This window comes from Larus michahellis, chromosome 4 (genome assembly GCF_964199755.1).
Source record: "Larus michahellis chromosome 4, bLarMic1.1, whole genome shotgun sequence".
NCBI classification, from domain to species: domain Eukaryota; kingdom Metazoa; phylum Chordata; class Aves; order Charadriiformes; family Laridae; genus Larus; species Larus michahellis.
The window spans coordinates 25,376,491-25,391,708 of NC_133899.1; the positions used below are offsets into that span (position 1 = coordinate 25,376,491).

Below are 15,218 nucleotides of genomic sequence, written 5' to 3' on the forward strand. Positions count from 1 at the left end.
GAATTACAATACAGGAATTATTTTCTTCTAGAAGTCAAAGTTTTTAATTTTTTTTTTTTTTTGAGGACAGCTTAAACATGATTTCACCCCTTTCCCCCCCCCCCCAAGCAGCACAGCTTGTTCCTTGTCCCTGATGTCACCTGCTGGGGCTGCTGATGGATGGAGCCGAGTCAGGGAAGGCAGGCACTGCCCCAGTCCCACCGCCCCTCTGCTGTACCTCCACCATGCCGAAGTCCTTCGGGCTGCTCCAGCTGTAGCTCCGCAGGTTACCGACAGGGCTGGTAACAGGCTCAAGCACTTTCACTTACACTTCTCAGGGCAGAATATCTGCTACCTAAGGTTCACAATTGAAGTTACACAACATAGAAGAGTTCCAAAAAAACAAAACTACAACCAAGCAGAGAGCAGTGGTGCTTTAACGGCTGACGATTTTACGACAGTTTTATCAACTCTGACAAAGTACAGTTTTTTTCCAAATCCCGTTTCTCTGCCCTTAAGCATTTGTGGCAAAACATTAAGCGGTTTCCTAACGCTGTAGACTAACCCAGGACTGCTCACCCCTCGCAGCAGTCTTCAGCCTAGGCTAAAGCACTCTCCTCTTCAACAGTCACGGTGTGCCTCTGTTTTCCTGTACAGCCACTGGAGTCCTCAGGTTCTTGCCTGGGGCCTCCACAAGGATTTCCACGCATCCCCCCGCCATCTGCCTGCTTGGAGCCGGCCCGCACGCCTACCTCAAGGTGGACAAACCCCAGACCTAGTTTTAGCTTAAGCAGAGGATACATCTCCACTTGCATTAAATACATTTATTGCAAACATCTTTACACAAAAATAGGTTCTCTCTAGGCCATTCACATGCAACTTAAAGGCAAGAAGCAACTACCTACGACGATACAGATATTTAACCTATACAAGTTGGATGTTTGCCACACTTGGTAAGATTATTACATCTTGGAACTGCTCATCCACGCACGGCTCGGTGGGAGATGGCTGCGGAGGGCAGGGCTCAGGAGCCCGAGGTGTTGTTGCTTCCGAAGCGCTGATTGACACTGTGCAGCAAGTGCTTAGGGAGACAATTCCAGGAACTGGCCAACATCTCCTTAAAGCAAATGACGGCTTCCAGGCACAGCCTGGGGGAGAGGGAAACGGCCGGAATTAGCACGAGGATGAACAAGGGCTTGCAAGGTAAGTTCATTCTTTACAGCTCTTCAGTGAGGGCTTGTTCTCATTGTCAGTGCCAAATGCATTTCTGAAAGGAATCTCACTCTGTCCTCTCAAAATTGGCTGCTGTTCTTTCAACAGTCTTTAGGGGAAGAGATGGTTTCAAGTGTTTTAGGAACATAAGAAACAGATCTGGCGGTAACCCCGTACTACCTTAGATGGAGCCACGAGAATTTAATGGCAAAGTCTTGCTTTCTTACCTTACGAGAGACCTTGGTTGTAGAGAAAACACAAGTATTTCGTTGCTGTGAGCCTGGTGGGGAGGGAGAGAGAGAGAAAAGCAGTTTGGTTACATGGATTCACATTATTACAGCAGAAGCCAAACTAGCCACGGTCACCCAAACAGCCCCTGGAAAGGAAGGCCATCGGCACAGCTCTGGAGGGGAGTAAAATGAACTTCATCACAAAGGCAGCAGACAAGCTGAATGCAGAATCGCTCACGCAATCCTACAACAGGGGAAGTTACGGGCACTCAGGGAACTACTGTTCAGACAGCCACCGGGGAATGGCCTCGAGTTGCGCCAGGGGAGGTTTAGGATGGATATTAGGAAAAAAGATCACCAAAAGGGTTGTCAAACATTGGAACAGGCTGCCCAGGGAAGGGGTGGAGTCACCATCCCTGGAGGTATTTAACAGCAATCAATGTTTCTTATGTATTTTTAAATGGTTATGCCTGCTCCTTGAATGCACGTGAACGTATTATCTGCTCGAGCCGAGCTGCCGGTGCATGAAGCAGCGTTACACCACTCTTGTTTGCCAATACTCGCTCCAGCTGACGCCCACTGGTTCTTACACTAGAAGGTGCTTGTTCCCGGTCTCCCTTTCCAGCCAACTGGTGTTTTTACCCCCGTCCCGGCTGAAGAGCCCCTCTCAGCTCAGCCTGTTCTCACCGGGATGCCCTGCAGGCAGTGCAGTGAAGAAATTACTCTGGGAGAGGCTCCCCAAAAAACACTGATGAGAAGGCACAGGGCAAAGCTAAAGAAATAGTTGGGAGATACAAACAGGCTTCAAGTGAAACACGTGTGTGAGGGAAAGTTTGTTTGTTTAAATAATGAATAATGACCTGGTTTCCAGAAAAGCAGCAAGGTATTTCCCCTCCAAGCTTTGTTTATGCACCTTTGCCGGCCCTCACGAGATCACACAAGCGTTTCACACCCGTCAGAGTGATGAGACACCACGGCCCCTGCAGGAAGGGCTGGGCTGCGCAGGAAGGGAAAGCTTGAAATAAACTTACAGCTTTAGAATGGGCAAGTAAGTTGTTGGCACAGCCCCCAAAGACGATCACCTCTCCCTCTTCGCTTGCACAAGCAGTATGCCACAGCCTAGAAACAGAAGTCAGCACTGCGTTAAAGCAAAAAACCACCCCGCCCAATAATGTACGTTTAGGATTTGTATTTAAAGTTAACACGTGGAAGTTTGCCCTTCCACCAGTATGCTGTAGACGTGACTAATTCAACAGGAGTTTGTGTCCAGAGAAGGAAAACGGGTCACCAAACCCATGGGCTGTGTATGGTGTCCCAGTTCGAGCGGGGCTGAGCGCACGCTGCCTGTGAGTGCAGGCATCTGTGAAACCCGCAAACTTTATTTTCATGTCCCACTTGAGTCAAAAGACTTGAAGGAACACTGTCAGTTGGATTTGGTATTGCTCTCCTAAGACTTGGGGAAACAACGGATGTCACGCGTGCGTTCAGCAACAACACGGCACCGTCCTGCTGCTCCAAAGGGGGGGAAAAGTGGGTGGGGGGCAGCAACGCAGCCTGTTACTGCCCCAGGATACAGACCCCTGCTCACCCCCACCAAAGGGCAGGCCATGAAGCATCGCTGCTTTAACTCATTTACCCTCGGCCCAGAACACTTCCCCAGACAAGATGGATCACGGTAACTCACATGACGTGAGTGTTTTCAATGCCATATACATGCATCAAAGCAGTTTTGATGCTTTTAAATTGCAGGTCATCATCTCCAATTTACTCGGCAGGAAGACAAAACTATGCTGGGTGTGCACAGGATTAGCCACCCGCGAGGACGTGCCAAACGGTGACACCTGCCTGCGTCCAGTTTGCCGGCAGAGCAAGAACACACAGGTTCCAGTTAGCGCTGGCGCTGGCATTCACAGCTCAGAGCAAACCCCAAACCCCTGCCTTTCCTCCTGTTTCACCACCCCTGAGCTACACGCTGCCTCCAGCCCGGTCCCACCGCGGTTTGTATTCATCTCCCATTTTGTGCGTACATTCCATACACCTGTGTTTCTGGGGCAGGAGCAAGCATTAGTTCTGTATTGTTAAGAAAAACGAGTGCTGTGAAGAGGAGCGCGTGTCCCCTCTCTGAGTGCCAACACGAAAAGCTTCCTCACTCTTTTTGATAAGTTCCCAGGAAAGCGTCTGCCTTACCTTGGTTTTTCCGAATAGTTGTGCTCAAACTGTATCCACTCGTTCTTGCTGATACAATAAATCCAAGCATCACCTGAAAACAAGCAAAACCCCAAATACAAACAGTATTCTCTTAGTTTTTTCACGTTTGCTGCAATACCCAGCTACTCCGGTTCACCAAGTCCGTTTTTGTTCTTCAAAAAAATCAATTTTTTTAGGGAATACTCTACAAAACTTTGGGCTGCCTATTTGAAAACAGGCGTTTCATAATAGTTTATGGGAGTGAAGTCAGAAGGGAAAGATGGAGAATTGCAAAGCTCTTACTAATTGCAATTTGCATTAGAAACGTTTTTAAAGCAGATTAATTTATATAAATAATAGTGTCTCAACACACTCAGTGACTCCTGCTCTGTGAAATGAGCCGTTGACCATGAGGAGCTGGATCACAAGTGCATGGAAGGAATTTAGAAAGAATTTGAGGTGACGAGGCAGTAATTCAAGCTTCTGTGCACAGCTGTTTTAAGAACACAAAGACTACACGAAATCCTTTTGGAATGACTTACTTAATGGCTGCTTGTCGGTGGTGAATCCTCCGAAGAGAAAGAGGTGATCAGAGGAAATTGGTGTTAAAGAATGCCACGATCGGCCAACTGGGCACATGCCTTGCGTGATTCTGTATTTCAATAAAAGCACCGCAAATTACACGTGCGCAACAATAAAACACTGCTGCTCTTTTCCGCTCGGATTATTTTTCAGATATTTGAAGCACGCAGATTCACACTGCGCATAGCTCATGAGCTAACAGCAAGTTTAATTTCTTTAGACACAGCAAAAGAATTTTACTCCTACCAATATTTTAAAAAGCCAGACGGCAAGAGTCAGCAACTGCTCAGGAGGATCAGTTCTACTTGAGCGTACGTACTTGCTGGAGTTTACCAATTTTCGCTAGAATTATTAGAAGTGAATAAATCTTCATATTGCTTTACAAACAAAAGAACTCGAGTTTTGGTACTTACATTTCATTCCACTCCCACGTATCCAGATTCAGATAGTAAAGATCATTCATTCTGGACTCCTACAATAAAGCAGACCATGGTTGAAATGGTTTCGTTTAGGTTTTGGTAACACCTCGTTAAAGTGGGCTGGGGCTTACTCTGTATCTGCCACCAAACACGTAGCCTCTGTTCCCAACCGTAGCACAGGCGTGAGCTGCTCGCGGTGACGGAGTTTTACCCTGGGAAAAAGAAAACGTGAAATAAGGTGGTAAGTTTATTTGTTACATTAACAAGACAATGCTGCTTTGCCAGAAACCTGCAGCAGGTGAAGTGGTGCTGGGCTGAAGATGCCCATCACGCACACGCGGCTGCGGCCACACCAGGGACCCCGGGAGGCAACAGCAGGGACCGGGCTCCTCCCGGGAGAGCTCACCCCGACACGGCGCTCAAGGCAAAGCAACTGCCACAAACCAGGCACCCGAGGAGACGAAAGGTTGAACTACAGTCAGATTTAAGGCCAACAAGGAACAGAGAGTGAAAAAACATCCAGTAAGTCATTCTGTGTGCAGAAACTTCCTTTTTTTGATGGATGTGAGATCAGAAAACTCATTAAAAATGGGATATATTTTTTTCCCCTCTTTAAATACCAAGGTATAAATTTTGCTTTTAGAAGAGGGTTCAGACAGTCACAGAAGACCTCAGACTATAAATGAGATGGTGACATAAGAAATCATTAAACAGTATTTTTCTTGAGTTGCTTCTGAAATATTTGGGATCTGTATGTAGCAAGACAAAGCAATTCTTTGGTAATCTGACTAAGGAATTACTTATCTCAAATTTCATTTCCTCCAATTCTGTGGCAGTATCCCTCCATTTCCCTGTTCCTGAATACTTCTGTGACACCTCAAATGGTGTACATTTGCTATTACTGAGCGTTTTGTTTTGAGCACAATTCAGCACCCAAGCGAAACGTACCAAACTGCCACGCTACAGCGAGAATGACAGGAAACCCTACATTGCATTTCCCTGAGCTCCCCGTGAGCACAACGCCACTGAAGCATGAAAGCAAGCAAGTCAACGGGGAAAAAAAAAAAAGAGATTAAGAGAAAAAGACAGCAAAATAAAAGGCAAGTTTCCCATTTTTGGAGAGCAGAGAGGACTTAGGCAAATTAATGGTTTAAATTCAGTTTAAGTGGCCTCAAGAATGCTACTGAAGAGGCATCAGGTAATTATTTTGAGGGGATGTTTCCAAGGCTTGTTCTACCAACAGTCCTTCCCCTACAAGCACGTTGTAGGTAAGACTGCAAACACAGGCACTAACGAGACCTCACACAGTCCGGATACAGGAGAGAAATTAACAGTCACACTTTGGTGGCAAGAGAGCAGGGTAGAGGGAATGAGGACAGCTCCAAGAGGGAGGAGAGCCCTGGTCACAGCGTCCTGAGCTTCTGGTCCCTGTCGGGACCAGACAGACCCAGCATGTCCCAGGAGGAAGCCAGAAGAGCAGGAACCAGCAGAGTTGCAGACACGGTGCTTCCCGCCAGCCACAGCGAGAGCCAGCGGCCTGGGATTCACCCCGTGGAGACAACACACTGGGCGAGCACCACTGAGACAAGAAGACATGACCCCCACCACTCCACAGGTCCATTTGGGGAGTCTCAGTCCCACGACCCTGATGGGCATTTCTGATGTCCTCCTGCTAGCGAGCACGAGGTGTTTCAGAGAGCTCTTTTCTAACTCCTGGCATTTAGGGACTGATTTATACCCTGAAAAAGGCAGGACCACAGAGCACCTGACAACTAAACAGCAGTTAAAGACTGGTGACGTGTAAGCAAGGATGGAGCAGGAAAGCAGGAAAATGTATTTTGGGTGAATTTCCATGCTCCTTGCTCGCAAACGGTTAACCGCATCTTCTAAAATAATGCCAGGGAGATACAGACTAGAGACAGGGCCCCGTATGAGACACAAACAGGCTCAGACAGCTTCACACTGCAAGTTGTCCCAGCCCTCCAAATATCTGGGGCCCAAAGCCACCGCTGCTGGGACAGGCCACCGCTGTCCCCACACAGCTACGCAGGGAGGCCGTTTCATCAGCACCCGCCTCGAACTCGACACCAATTAAAGCAGTGAACCCGGGCCTAGCAGAGTCACGCTGATTTTCATAGGATGCTACAGGAGATATGGCACACAGTGCACATATTCCTTAAGAGCTCTAACTTAATTAACTGACATAAAACACATAATTACCGTAGTTATAGGCTGGCTCCAAGTAAAAGTTTCAGTGTCCAGAACGTGCACATGGTCATTCCACCCTCTAGGAAGACCTGAATTCTTTAAAAATATTAAACAAGCAACAAGTTTTAACAAGCACTAATTAAATACTAAAGTTTAAATAGAAATTACTTCCAGGTTTACTTACCCAAAAAGAGGTTTCATCAAATTCAAAAGTTCCCCGTTGCTTCCCTTCGGGAAAATAACCATAGCCTCCAAAAAATATTAGCCTGAAAGAAAACACGCATCAAGATCTGTTAGAAATGCTATCGCATCTGTTGCTACAAATTAAAGTTCTGCAAAGGCTATGCTCAAACAGAAGACAGGAAAACCAGGGAAGCTCCTTTGGCTTCATTACTTCCAATATGTCTACAACGCAAATTTTCCAGGTGTGGGGCCCCATTTCTTGCCTAATCGACTCCACCACCCACGTGAAATCCCTCTGTCGCTGTTTCCCAGGCCTCAGGCTTCCCAGCTTTGCTCTGGTTCCAAACACGTGAGGCTGCCAGGCCTCCTGCCTCCTTTGCTACCCAGGGCTCCCGCACAGCAGCTACAGGCGCTTATTCCTGAGGTTTTCCAACTCCACCCTTTCCAATCCCTCTGCCTGTTTTCCCTGAGCCCAAAATGTTTGTAAGAAGAAAAAGCAAAGCATTACAAGCTGGGCACAGCCGCCGTGGGGCTGTGTGCTTGGCAGGGCAGGGCAGGGCAAGAGGGGCCCAAGGGACCCTACATGCAGCAGACCTGCTACCAATGAAGCCGCCTGGGAAGTTTTTCCCCAGTTTTTAGGTTTTTTTAGGGGGAGAAGGACATTTTCCTTTGTACTTGATGCATTTTGTTTCAAAGCCTGAAGAACAGTTACTATCTCATCTGGTTTTACTGTTCCTTTTGGTTTCTAAAATGTCATTTACCTTTATGTCTGGGTTTTTAAGCACATATTAGAAACTAATGGCACGGTTTTGCCAGAAATCCTTATTTAATTATGAAGTAACAGAAAACAACGTACACCACCTAACTAACCGGCCACAACTCCAGCCTCACACAGATTTAGATCTAAACTGACCACATCAAGTGTCATAGCAATAAGCTTTCTCTCCACATCAAGAGCCTGAAAACTAGCACCACGGGCGATTTCCTATCTTTCATGAGTCTCTGCAGCAAATATCATAACAGTGAGCTTTCTCTCCATGTAACGGACAAAGCAGCAGCCATCTCTAGTATTATTATACACCAAAACCACCATACGCAGCTCAAACACAGGGACATAGGGCATCCCTGATTTCCTGGGCCTCAGTAGGGCCGCAGATACAGCCAAGACCAGCTGTGCTGACGGGCAGGAGATGCCCGTGCTGCCCAGGGAAGGTTTTGTAGGGCACAGCGTAAACCCCAACCCTGCCATGACAAGACAGTAAGGACCTGTAAACCTTGCCAGTTGCGACCAAAGAAGAACCAGAGGCCCCTGACCATTAGCTCACATTCGCATGGGACCTCCTCAGCCCCTGAGGAGGTGGCACTGATACTCCCCTCAGCATCACGTACCCCAGCAGCACTGCCCACGCCAACGCCTGGCCCACAGCCTGCGGAGAGAGCCCTGCTCTGCGGGGATCAGCCCTTCCAGCTTCTCCTGCAAGGGGACAATCCTGGCCATCTGAGCTGTCACCTGTGCCAGAGCATTTTGGAGTCCTGTTCTCTGGAAGCCAGGAACCTTCTGAGAAACCAGCCCTGGGCAGAGCTCCAAGAACAGAGCCAAAAGTCCCTGCCCTCCCCTGAGCTAAGACACTTCCACCCCCAACCTCCCAAGCAGCTGGGATACAGCAAGCTTGTGGAAGCAGGAGACTATCTACTGACAACAGGGGCTTTCCTCGTCTATCCTCCAGTGCCACAAGGCTGAAACGATCTCGTCACACAGCTTAAGGGACTAGCACTACACGAACTGAACGGGGGAGCAGGGAGCAAGGCAACAGCAATGTTTGGCACACCAGCTCATCTGGCTTCAACACCTTCTCCTTGTCTTCCTCATCTTTTCCAAGGTTTGCAGTGCCAAAAAAGCCTAATGGCACCTCTGGGACACTATCCCAACACATGAAATCAGATAACATCAATGGCAGTTCAACTAACACATTCCTTGTTTTCTGCAACCAGCACGAAACATACCAAATTAAGCACGTGCATGACTGAAAAAGCCACACGCAATTTTAAGATTGTCTTCCTGCTCTTCAACTACCAAAGAAATGCAAACTGTCCCACAAGACGTGACCAGAAGATTGCATTTTGCGTGACACCAGGAACCTTTCACAGGATTGTTCTGTGAAGAATCATTCCCAAGGCAACTGCCAAGAGGAACGACGCTGATACAAGCAACCACGATGCGGTGCCCTTAAAGCAATGTACTGAGAACACACGGTGGAAGACTGGCCTGTCACGAGCCTACATTTTGGATTGTGACTCACAGAAATTACTTTGCAGCTTGCATAGGCCCAAACTGGGAGTGCGGTTTTTGGCTTATCAATGGTTGAAGGAGGGAGCGGTTTTAAAAGGCTGGCTGGGGAGCACATCCAGCATCTCCCCGAAGCACGTAGGTGCTGCAGGCAAGAAGTCCTCCTGTGGCTCTTGTTCAAACAAAAAGACACAACAATGGCAAGACTACGAGCGATTAAAAGCAAACACACATGCAAGGACAACTGTGCTGACTTGGTTGCTGGAGTCTTACTTGTTCTTGTAAACCCAAACGCCAAGTTTGTCCTTTGATGAAGGGGGCACCCCCTGACACTCTACTCTGACCCACTGCAGCACTTTGTCCGTGGATCTGGAATTTAACATGTAGAACTGTAGAAAATAAAAAGATTTTTTTTTACCCACACAGTTAGCTTAAAGCTTAAGTCTGACTAATGTTAAAATATTAACTTTTAATTAGCGTGTATTGGTACAGAAATACTTTAAAAGTTCTCTTCCCAGCTGCACAGAGCTGACAATGTTTGGAACAAAATATGGATCCAAAGATCCTTATCTTATTGCAGACACAAGCCCCAAACGCTTTTTTACAAAATTAACAGGACTATGGACATTGAGTTTTACCATCCAAAACCTGAAACAGGATACAATGAAGGTGCGTACAAAGTAGCAATTGCCTTACAATAAAAAAAAAAATCTGGTTTAAGAAAAAAAAAAAAAGTGTTTTTTACAGTATGATCCTTTCTCTGTGTGTTACATATTTACACAGATAGAAATATATACGGATTACAGAGATATACATATATAAACTAGCTGAAAGGTACAAATACCACAGCAGGAAGGAAGCAAGTCACACTTTACAAATGTAGTTTGCTTCAGACCGTTCGAAGCATTGCATCAAGCTACTTTCCCTTTATATTAAGATTGAGGCCAAAAAAAATTACTTAATTTAAAACCACGCTTTGAGAACATCAGAAAATATTATCAGAGACTTCAGAGAAGAATAACATTTCAAACAACCACAAAGCAGTTACAAATCACCTCCTGGTATTATTTCAGCAACCTCGGGAAATTCCCGTCTTTCAAAAGAAGCAAACACAAAAGCACCAATGCAATAATAATTTATAGGGTGAATCGCTCAAGAACAACTGCAACCAAAACAAGTTAACAGGTCACGGTGTTTCTTCAGCAGTGTAAAGATACCAGAGTACAATCGCCACGTGAAACGATGCCAAGCTGAAGGCTGACCCGCTTTAAAAACGTCATGTTATCCGACCCGCTGCAGAGAAATTAATACAGCGAACTGGGAAAAGTCGGCCAGCTAAACACCTGCACGGAAAAAAAGATCTGTGTTTTGTTAGTTAAAAACCTCTCAGGCAAGCGCAAAAAGAACGCGGCCCCAATTAGTTTGCATCTGGGGAAGCTGCTGACGGGATGAGAACGCTGGTTATCTGCTTCCAAGAACCGGAGATAGAGCCAGCGGATGAAGATAGGTGCTGCAGCAGCCACGGAGGACACGGTGACTGGATGCACGTTCAGCGTTCCCTGGCACTAATGCTTAATCTCTGAAACAAGATCCAACCTGTCCCGTCATTCAGAAGAAAATGTGTCTGTGATTTGTTAAGATTATACATTTCTTGCTTTGGATGGATTTTAATTAACTGAAAAGGCCGCCTCAAGTTTATAAAAAACGGGAACAAAAGCTAACGAGAAGAAACTTATTTGTGAGAAGGGTTTTACCTTTAAATTACTAACCTTGTTTGTATTGCCACGCGCATGGTGTCCTCCGAAGAGGTACACCACTCTGTCTACACACACAGCACAACTTCCAGACATGGAAGGTGGAACGTCTCCCTCTGTTTTACTCTTCTTCCTAGAAGCACAGTGTAAAATATTTTAGCTGCTAAAAATTAACAATAATGATTTTACCCGGAGAGGAATTTTATTAACGTTACCAGTATGTCTTTAATTCCGACAGGTCACCGTGGACCATTCAGTAATGCGTTCCTCACACCCTTGCAGGGTTAACAATTTACAACACTAACCTGGGACAACGGAGGGGGATGGGGAAAAGCCAATTTAATTAATACATGTTTTGTCAGGGAGGAATCCCGTCTGCCCAGTTCAGGAGTTTGGTTCACCTTTCACGTTCAAAATCCCCAGAACAATCCTCGGGCAAAGCGGACGCACCTGTCTAAACTGGAGGTTTCTATTCTGCCACTGGATTTTTAGTGTTTATAAACATTATAATCACAAAGATGAGCTTCCAGCCCGTGGCCCAGGCTCTCCCTAACCACCATGACAACTGGAAGCACTGCTGAAATTGCAATTTCTGCAGAGCGTTGAGGGGATTTGGCTTTGCAGCACAAGGCCTGAGCCAGCTACAGAGCCAGAGCACCAGATTCCCTACTGGGAATTCAGGCATCCAGGTTTTAACACAACTTCCAGGCTCCCAATGGTCTAAGATGACACAGTAGCTTCTTTGGCTGTATCAACATTTAAAAACAACTTCTTAAAAAGACAACAAATAAAAAACTCAGTACCACTGTAATGAGAATTTTTAGATGCTGTATTCTATGCCAGGCATCCCAAAACACTTCACACCGTTGATCACATACTCCCTGTACGGGCTGCCCTTTCTACTTCACCCGGTGAAAATGTATTTGCTGTTTTCACAGAAAAAAAACCCCTACATTCTGGAAATAATTTTATACATTTACACAACAGTTTGATAAGTGGGAATACAGAGATCAGGGAACTCCCTCTCTGTTTACAGCCCCTGAACATGCTTTCTATACCAGTTTAAGAATTTATCCTTTTTTTCACCTAAACCAACAATTAAGTTAATTATTTACTGTACCATCTTCCAGTTTCCATGTTGTAGATCCATATTTCATCCCTGGGCAGATAGAAGTCGTAAAATCCCCGAACTTGGGCATTCTGCACAACAGGTCAGAAAAGAAAAAGCAACATCAGAAGGATGCTTGACATATTGAACTACAGACTCTGGTGAATGTTTGCACCCCGTCAGAGATCGAATCGCGGAGCAGAAGGCAGCAGCCCTTGGAGAGCCTCTCCCCTGCTCAGCAGCCCTTGGAGAGCAGGTACTAACCTATTTTAGCTTTTGCTGGAGACCAGACAAGCTCCCAGCAGAGCCAGAGACTGGGGAAAACAGAAGTTAAACCTCCTTTTCATAGCCCAAGCAGGGTAATTAGGGTGCATAAATGAGCCAAAATGTCCTTTCTAATTCCCCCACCACCTGCATGACACCACCAGAACAATACGTCAAAGCTTTGTCTTGAACTCCCAACTTATTTACCAAGTTCACTGAGAATTCGTCTTCATTCCTGTCAAAACTGTAAAATGACCTGGTTCTGCCTGCACTGCACGCACACCCCAGTGTGATAAATAACCAACCTGTGATCATTAACACGCAACAGATAGCTGTGCTGATAGCGCCATAAATAAAAGCACCATTTCACACGCTGTGCGTTTCCAATCAGATGCTGCTTCCTTCTCTTCCAACAGACACTGGAGCTGACAAAGGCAAATACACCCTGTGTCCCACAAAAGTTATCTGTTTGCCAAGATCTGCGTTCCACGCTCACGATTTATTTCAATATTTCCAAACTCTGAAATGTCACATTCGAATTTGTTAACTGGAGCTTTTCTTTTCCAGGGGAGGGATAATTTTACAGAGTCGCTCACAAACTAATGGGACCTAATTACCAGCACCATGGGTGGCAGAAGGGCTTACTTAACAAGGAGCGCGGCATACCTTATATCCTCCCCAGACATACATGCAGCGTCCGTCAGTGACTGCCACGTGCCCGCTGCGCTCGGCAGGGCTGTCGTTCTCCAGCTGCTCAAAGCTGTCCTCAGCCGGAGCCGGGAGCTCTTCATCTGCCTGCAGGTCTTCGTTATCATCAGCCATTTCGGTACAGTGCTATGTGCACAGAGCAACGCAGAGCACGAAGCTTTGAAAACCAGCAGAGGGGAAAAAAAAACAGAGAAACCACACACTGGTGTTTCTTTGACGACAATGTTTCAGTGGAAGAGTTATCTCATCAGTCAAGAAAGTTTCAGATGGGGATTCCTCAGCTGTGTGCAATTTGTAATGGTTTCAGTTGCCAATTTAAGCCAAGGTCTCTATCTTTTGTAATAAAATCACACTTATCTATAAATACATTAATGGATGACCGAAAAACCAACCCACTACGGAATAAATTTGAAAGCTCTGCCTACAATATGGTTGTCACAGAAGTGAAAACTCCTGCAGCTTTTCAGGCAAAGTCCCTTTGGGCTGCCTAAGACAAGTCTCCCCACACAAACCGCTGCTTCTGGATCTGGTGCACCAACAGCAGGACACGGAGCTGTTGGAGCAGGGCCAGAGGAGGCCCCGGAGATGCTGGGAGGGCTGGAGCCCCTCTGCTGTGAGGACAGGCTGAGAGAGCTGGGGGGGGTTCAGCCTGGAGAAGAGAAGGCTCCGTGGAGACCTTCCAGCCCCTTCCAGTCCCTAAAGGGGCTCCAGGAAAGCTGGGGAGGGACTCTGGATCAGGGAGGGGAGCCATAGGACAAGAGGGAATGGTTTTAAACTGACAGAGGGGAGATTTAGATGGGATCTGAGGAAGAAATTCTTGGCTATGAGGGTGGTGAGCCCCTGGCCCAGGTTGCCCAGAGAAGCTGTGGCTGCCCCATCCCTGGAGGGTTTCAAGGCCAGGCTTGACGGGGCTTGGAGCAACCTGGTCTGGTGGGAAGTGTCCCTGCCCAGGGCAGCGGGTGGCACTGGATGGTCTTTAAGGTCCCTTCCAGCCCAAACCATTCTATAATTCCAAGAAACTGTCCCACAGCTGTTAAATGCCGGGTATGTTACTCACACTAAAAAAAACCTCCACAAAACAGACACAGATCCAACGGCGGGAGAAGGTGGACAGTCCCAGCAATAGCTTTGGGCAACCAGGCAAAGCCAGAGAGGTGAGAAGGACCTCGCTGAGACCACCAAGCCCTGCACTCGCGCAGAATCCCCCATACCTACACCATACACCGCACTCCTGTCAGATGCGTGTTCAATCTGAATGGCTCCAATGATGGAGACACTACACCACCCTCCGTAGTTTATTTCTGAGCTTTAATTATGCTTTAAATTAGATAAGCCTTACCCACATCTCAACGAATCCAAGTTAACCAGATTTTTACAGAGCTCTCCTCAGCGATCTGCATTATTATTTTTTTTAACAAATTAAGGCACGCTGCACAAATTCTCTCCCCCTTCAGCAGTGTTTTGGCCCCGTACTAAAACACTTCTGACAAGTCACTGCAATCCCCAGCTCCCGGTGGCTGTGCCCCTCAGGCCGCCCTGACTGCCCAGCCATGGGCTCTGCCGCGCTAGGACCCCCGCGATAGGTGTTACCTGTCGCGACATACCGTAACACGGGCCAGCAACGCACCAGCCGCACTCCGCCGAGCGACGCGCCGTCCCCGCGCCGACCGGCCCCCCGCCAAGGCCTAATCCCCCCTCACCGCCCGCTCCCGGCTTCGTCCCCCCCTGCGTCGCCTCCCCAGGGCCCTACCGCGGCGGGGGCTGCGGGCCGCCCGCTCCTTCCCTCCCTCCTCTCCTCAGCAGGACGCGCGGCGTCAACATCCGCCGCGGGCGGCCGCTTCCGGCAGCGCGGCGCAGGCGCGTCCCGCCCCGGGCCGGGCCCCATCCCAGTGCCGCGGCCTCGTGGGGGGAGCGGGGCCGCCCGCTCCGGTTGCCGATGGAGCCACAGCGCCTCGCCGGCAGCTTCCCCCCGGGAGAGAGGCCCGTCTGCGGGCCGGTACCGCAACCTCCCGCCCCCGACAAAAACGGTAGGGGCCGGCGGAGTGGGGGTGTTTCCTTCTCGAGAAGCCCGTGTTAACCGAGAGACAACTTCTTGGT

The 15,218-nt window shown here is 47.8% G+C and overlaps 1 protein-coding gene across 6 annotated transcripts; it reads right to left on the reverse strand.

The window, feature by feature from the left end:
• Positions 1–27: 27 nt before the first annotated feature.
• Positions 28–14,969, reverse strand: KLHDC2 (kelch domain containing 2). 6 transcript variants are annotated; one of them, XR_012586590.1, is made up of 15 exons: positions 14,872–14,962; positions 13,080–13,278; positions 12,162–12,241; positions 11,057–11,174; positions 9,561–9,676; positions 7,002–7,083; positions 6,830–6,913; positions 4,741–4,821; positions 4,604–4,662; positions 4,151–4,260; positions 3,609–3,681; positions 2,453–2,540; positions 1,419–1,471; positions 946–1,127; positions 28–334 (listed from the first exon to the last, which is right to left on the reverse strand). XR_012586590.1 is itself a non-coding variant. In XM_074583584.1 (14 exons), the coding sequence occupies exons 2-14, from the start codon at positions 13,233–13,235 to the stop codon at positions 1,004–1,006; spliced, it is 1,224 nt and encodes a 407-aa protein (XP_074439685.1). In that variant the 5' UTR covers positions 13,236–13,278; positions 14,872–14,969; the 3' UTR covers positions 789–1,003. The 6 variants fall into 6 exon arrangements, 4 of the variants coding, with proteins under 4 accessions (XP_074439685.1, XP_074439687.1, XP_074439686.1 ...); XR_012586591.1 differs by having other exon boundaries at positions 13,080–13,247; positions 14,872–14,951; XM_074583584.1 differs by lacking the exon at positions 28–334 and having other exon boundaries at positions 789–1,127; positions 14,872–14,969.
• Positions 14,970–15,218: the final 249 nt, after the last annotated feature.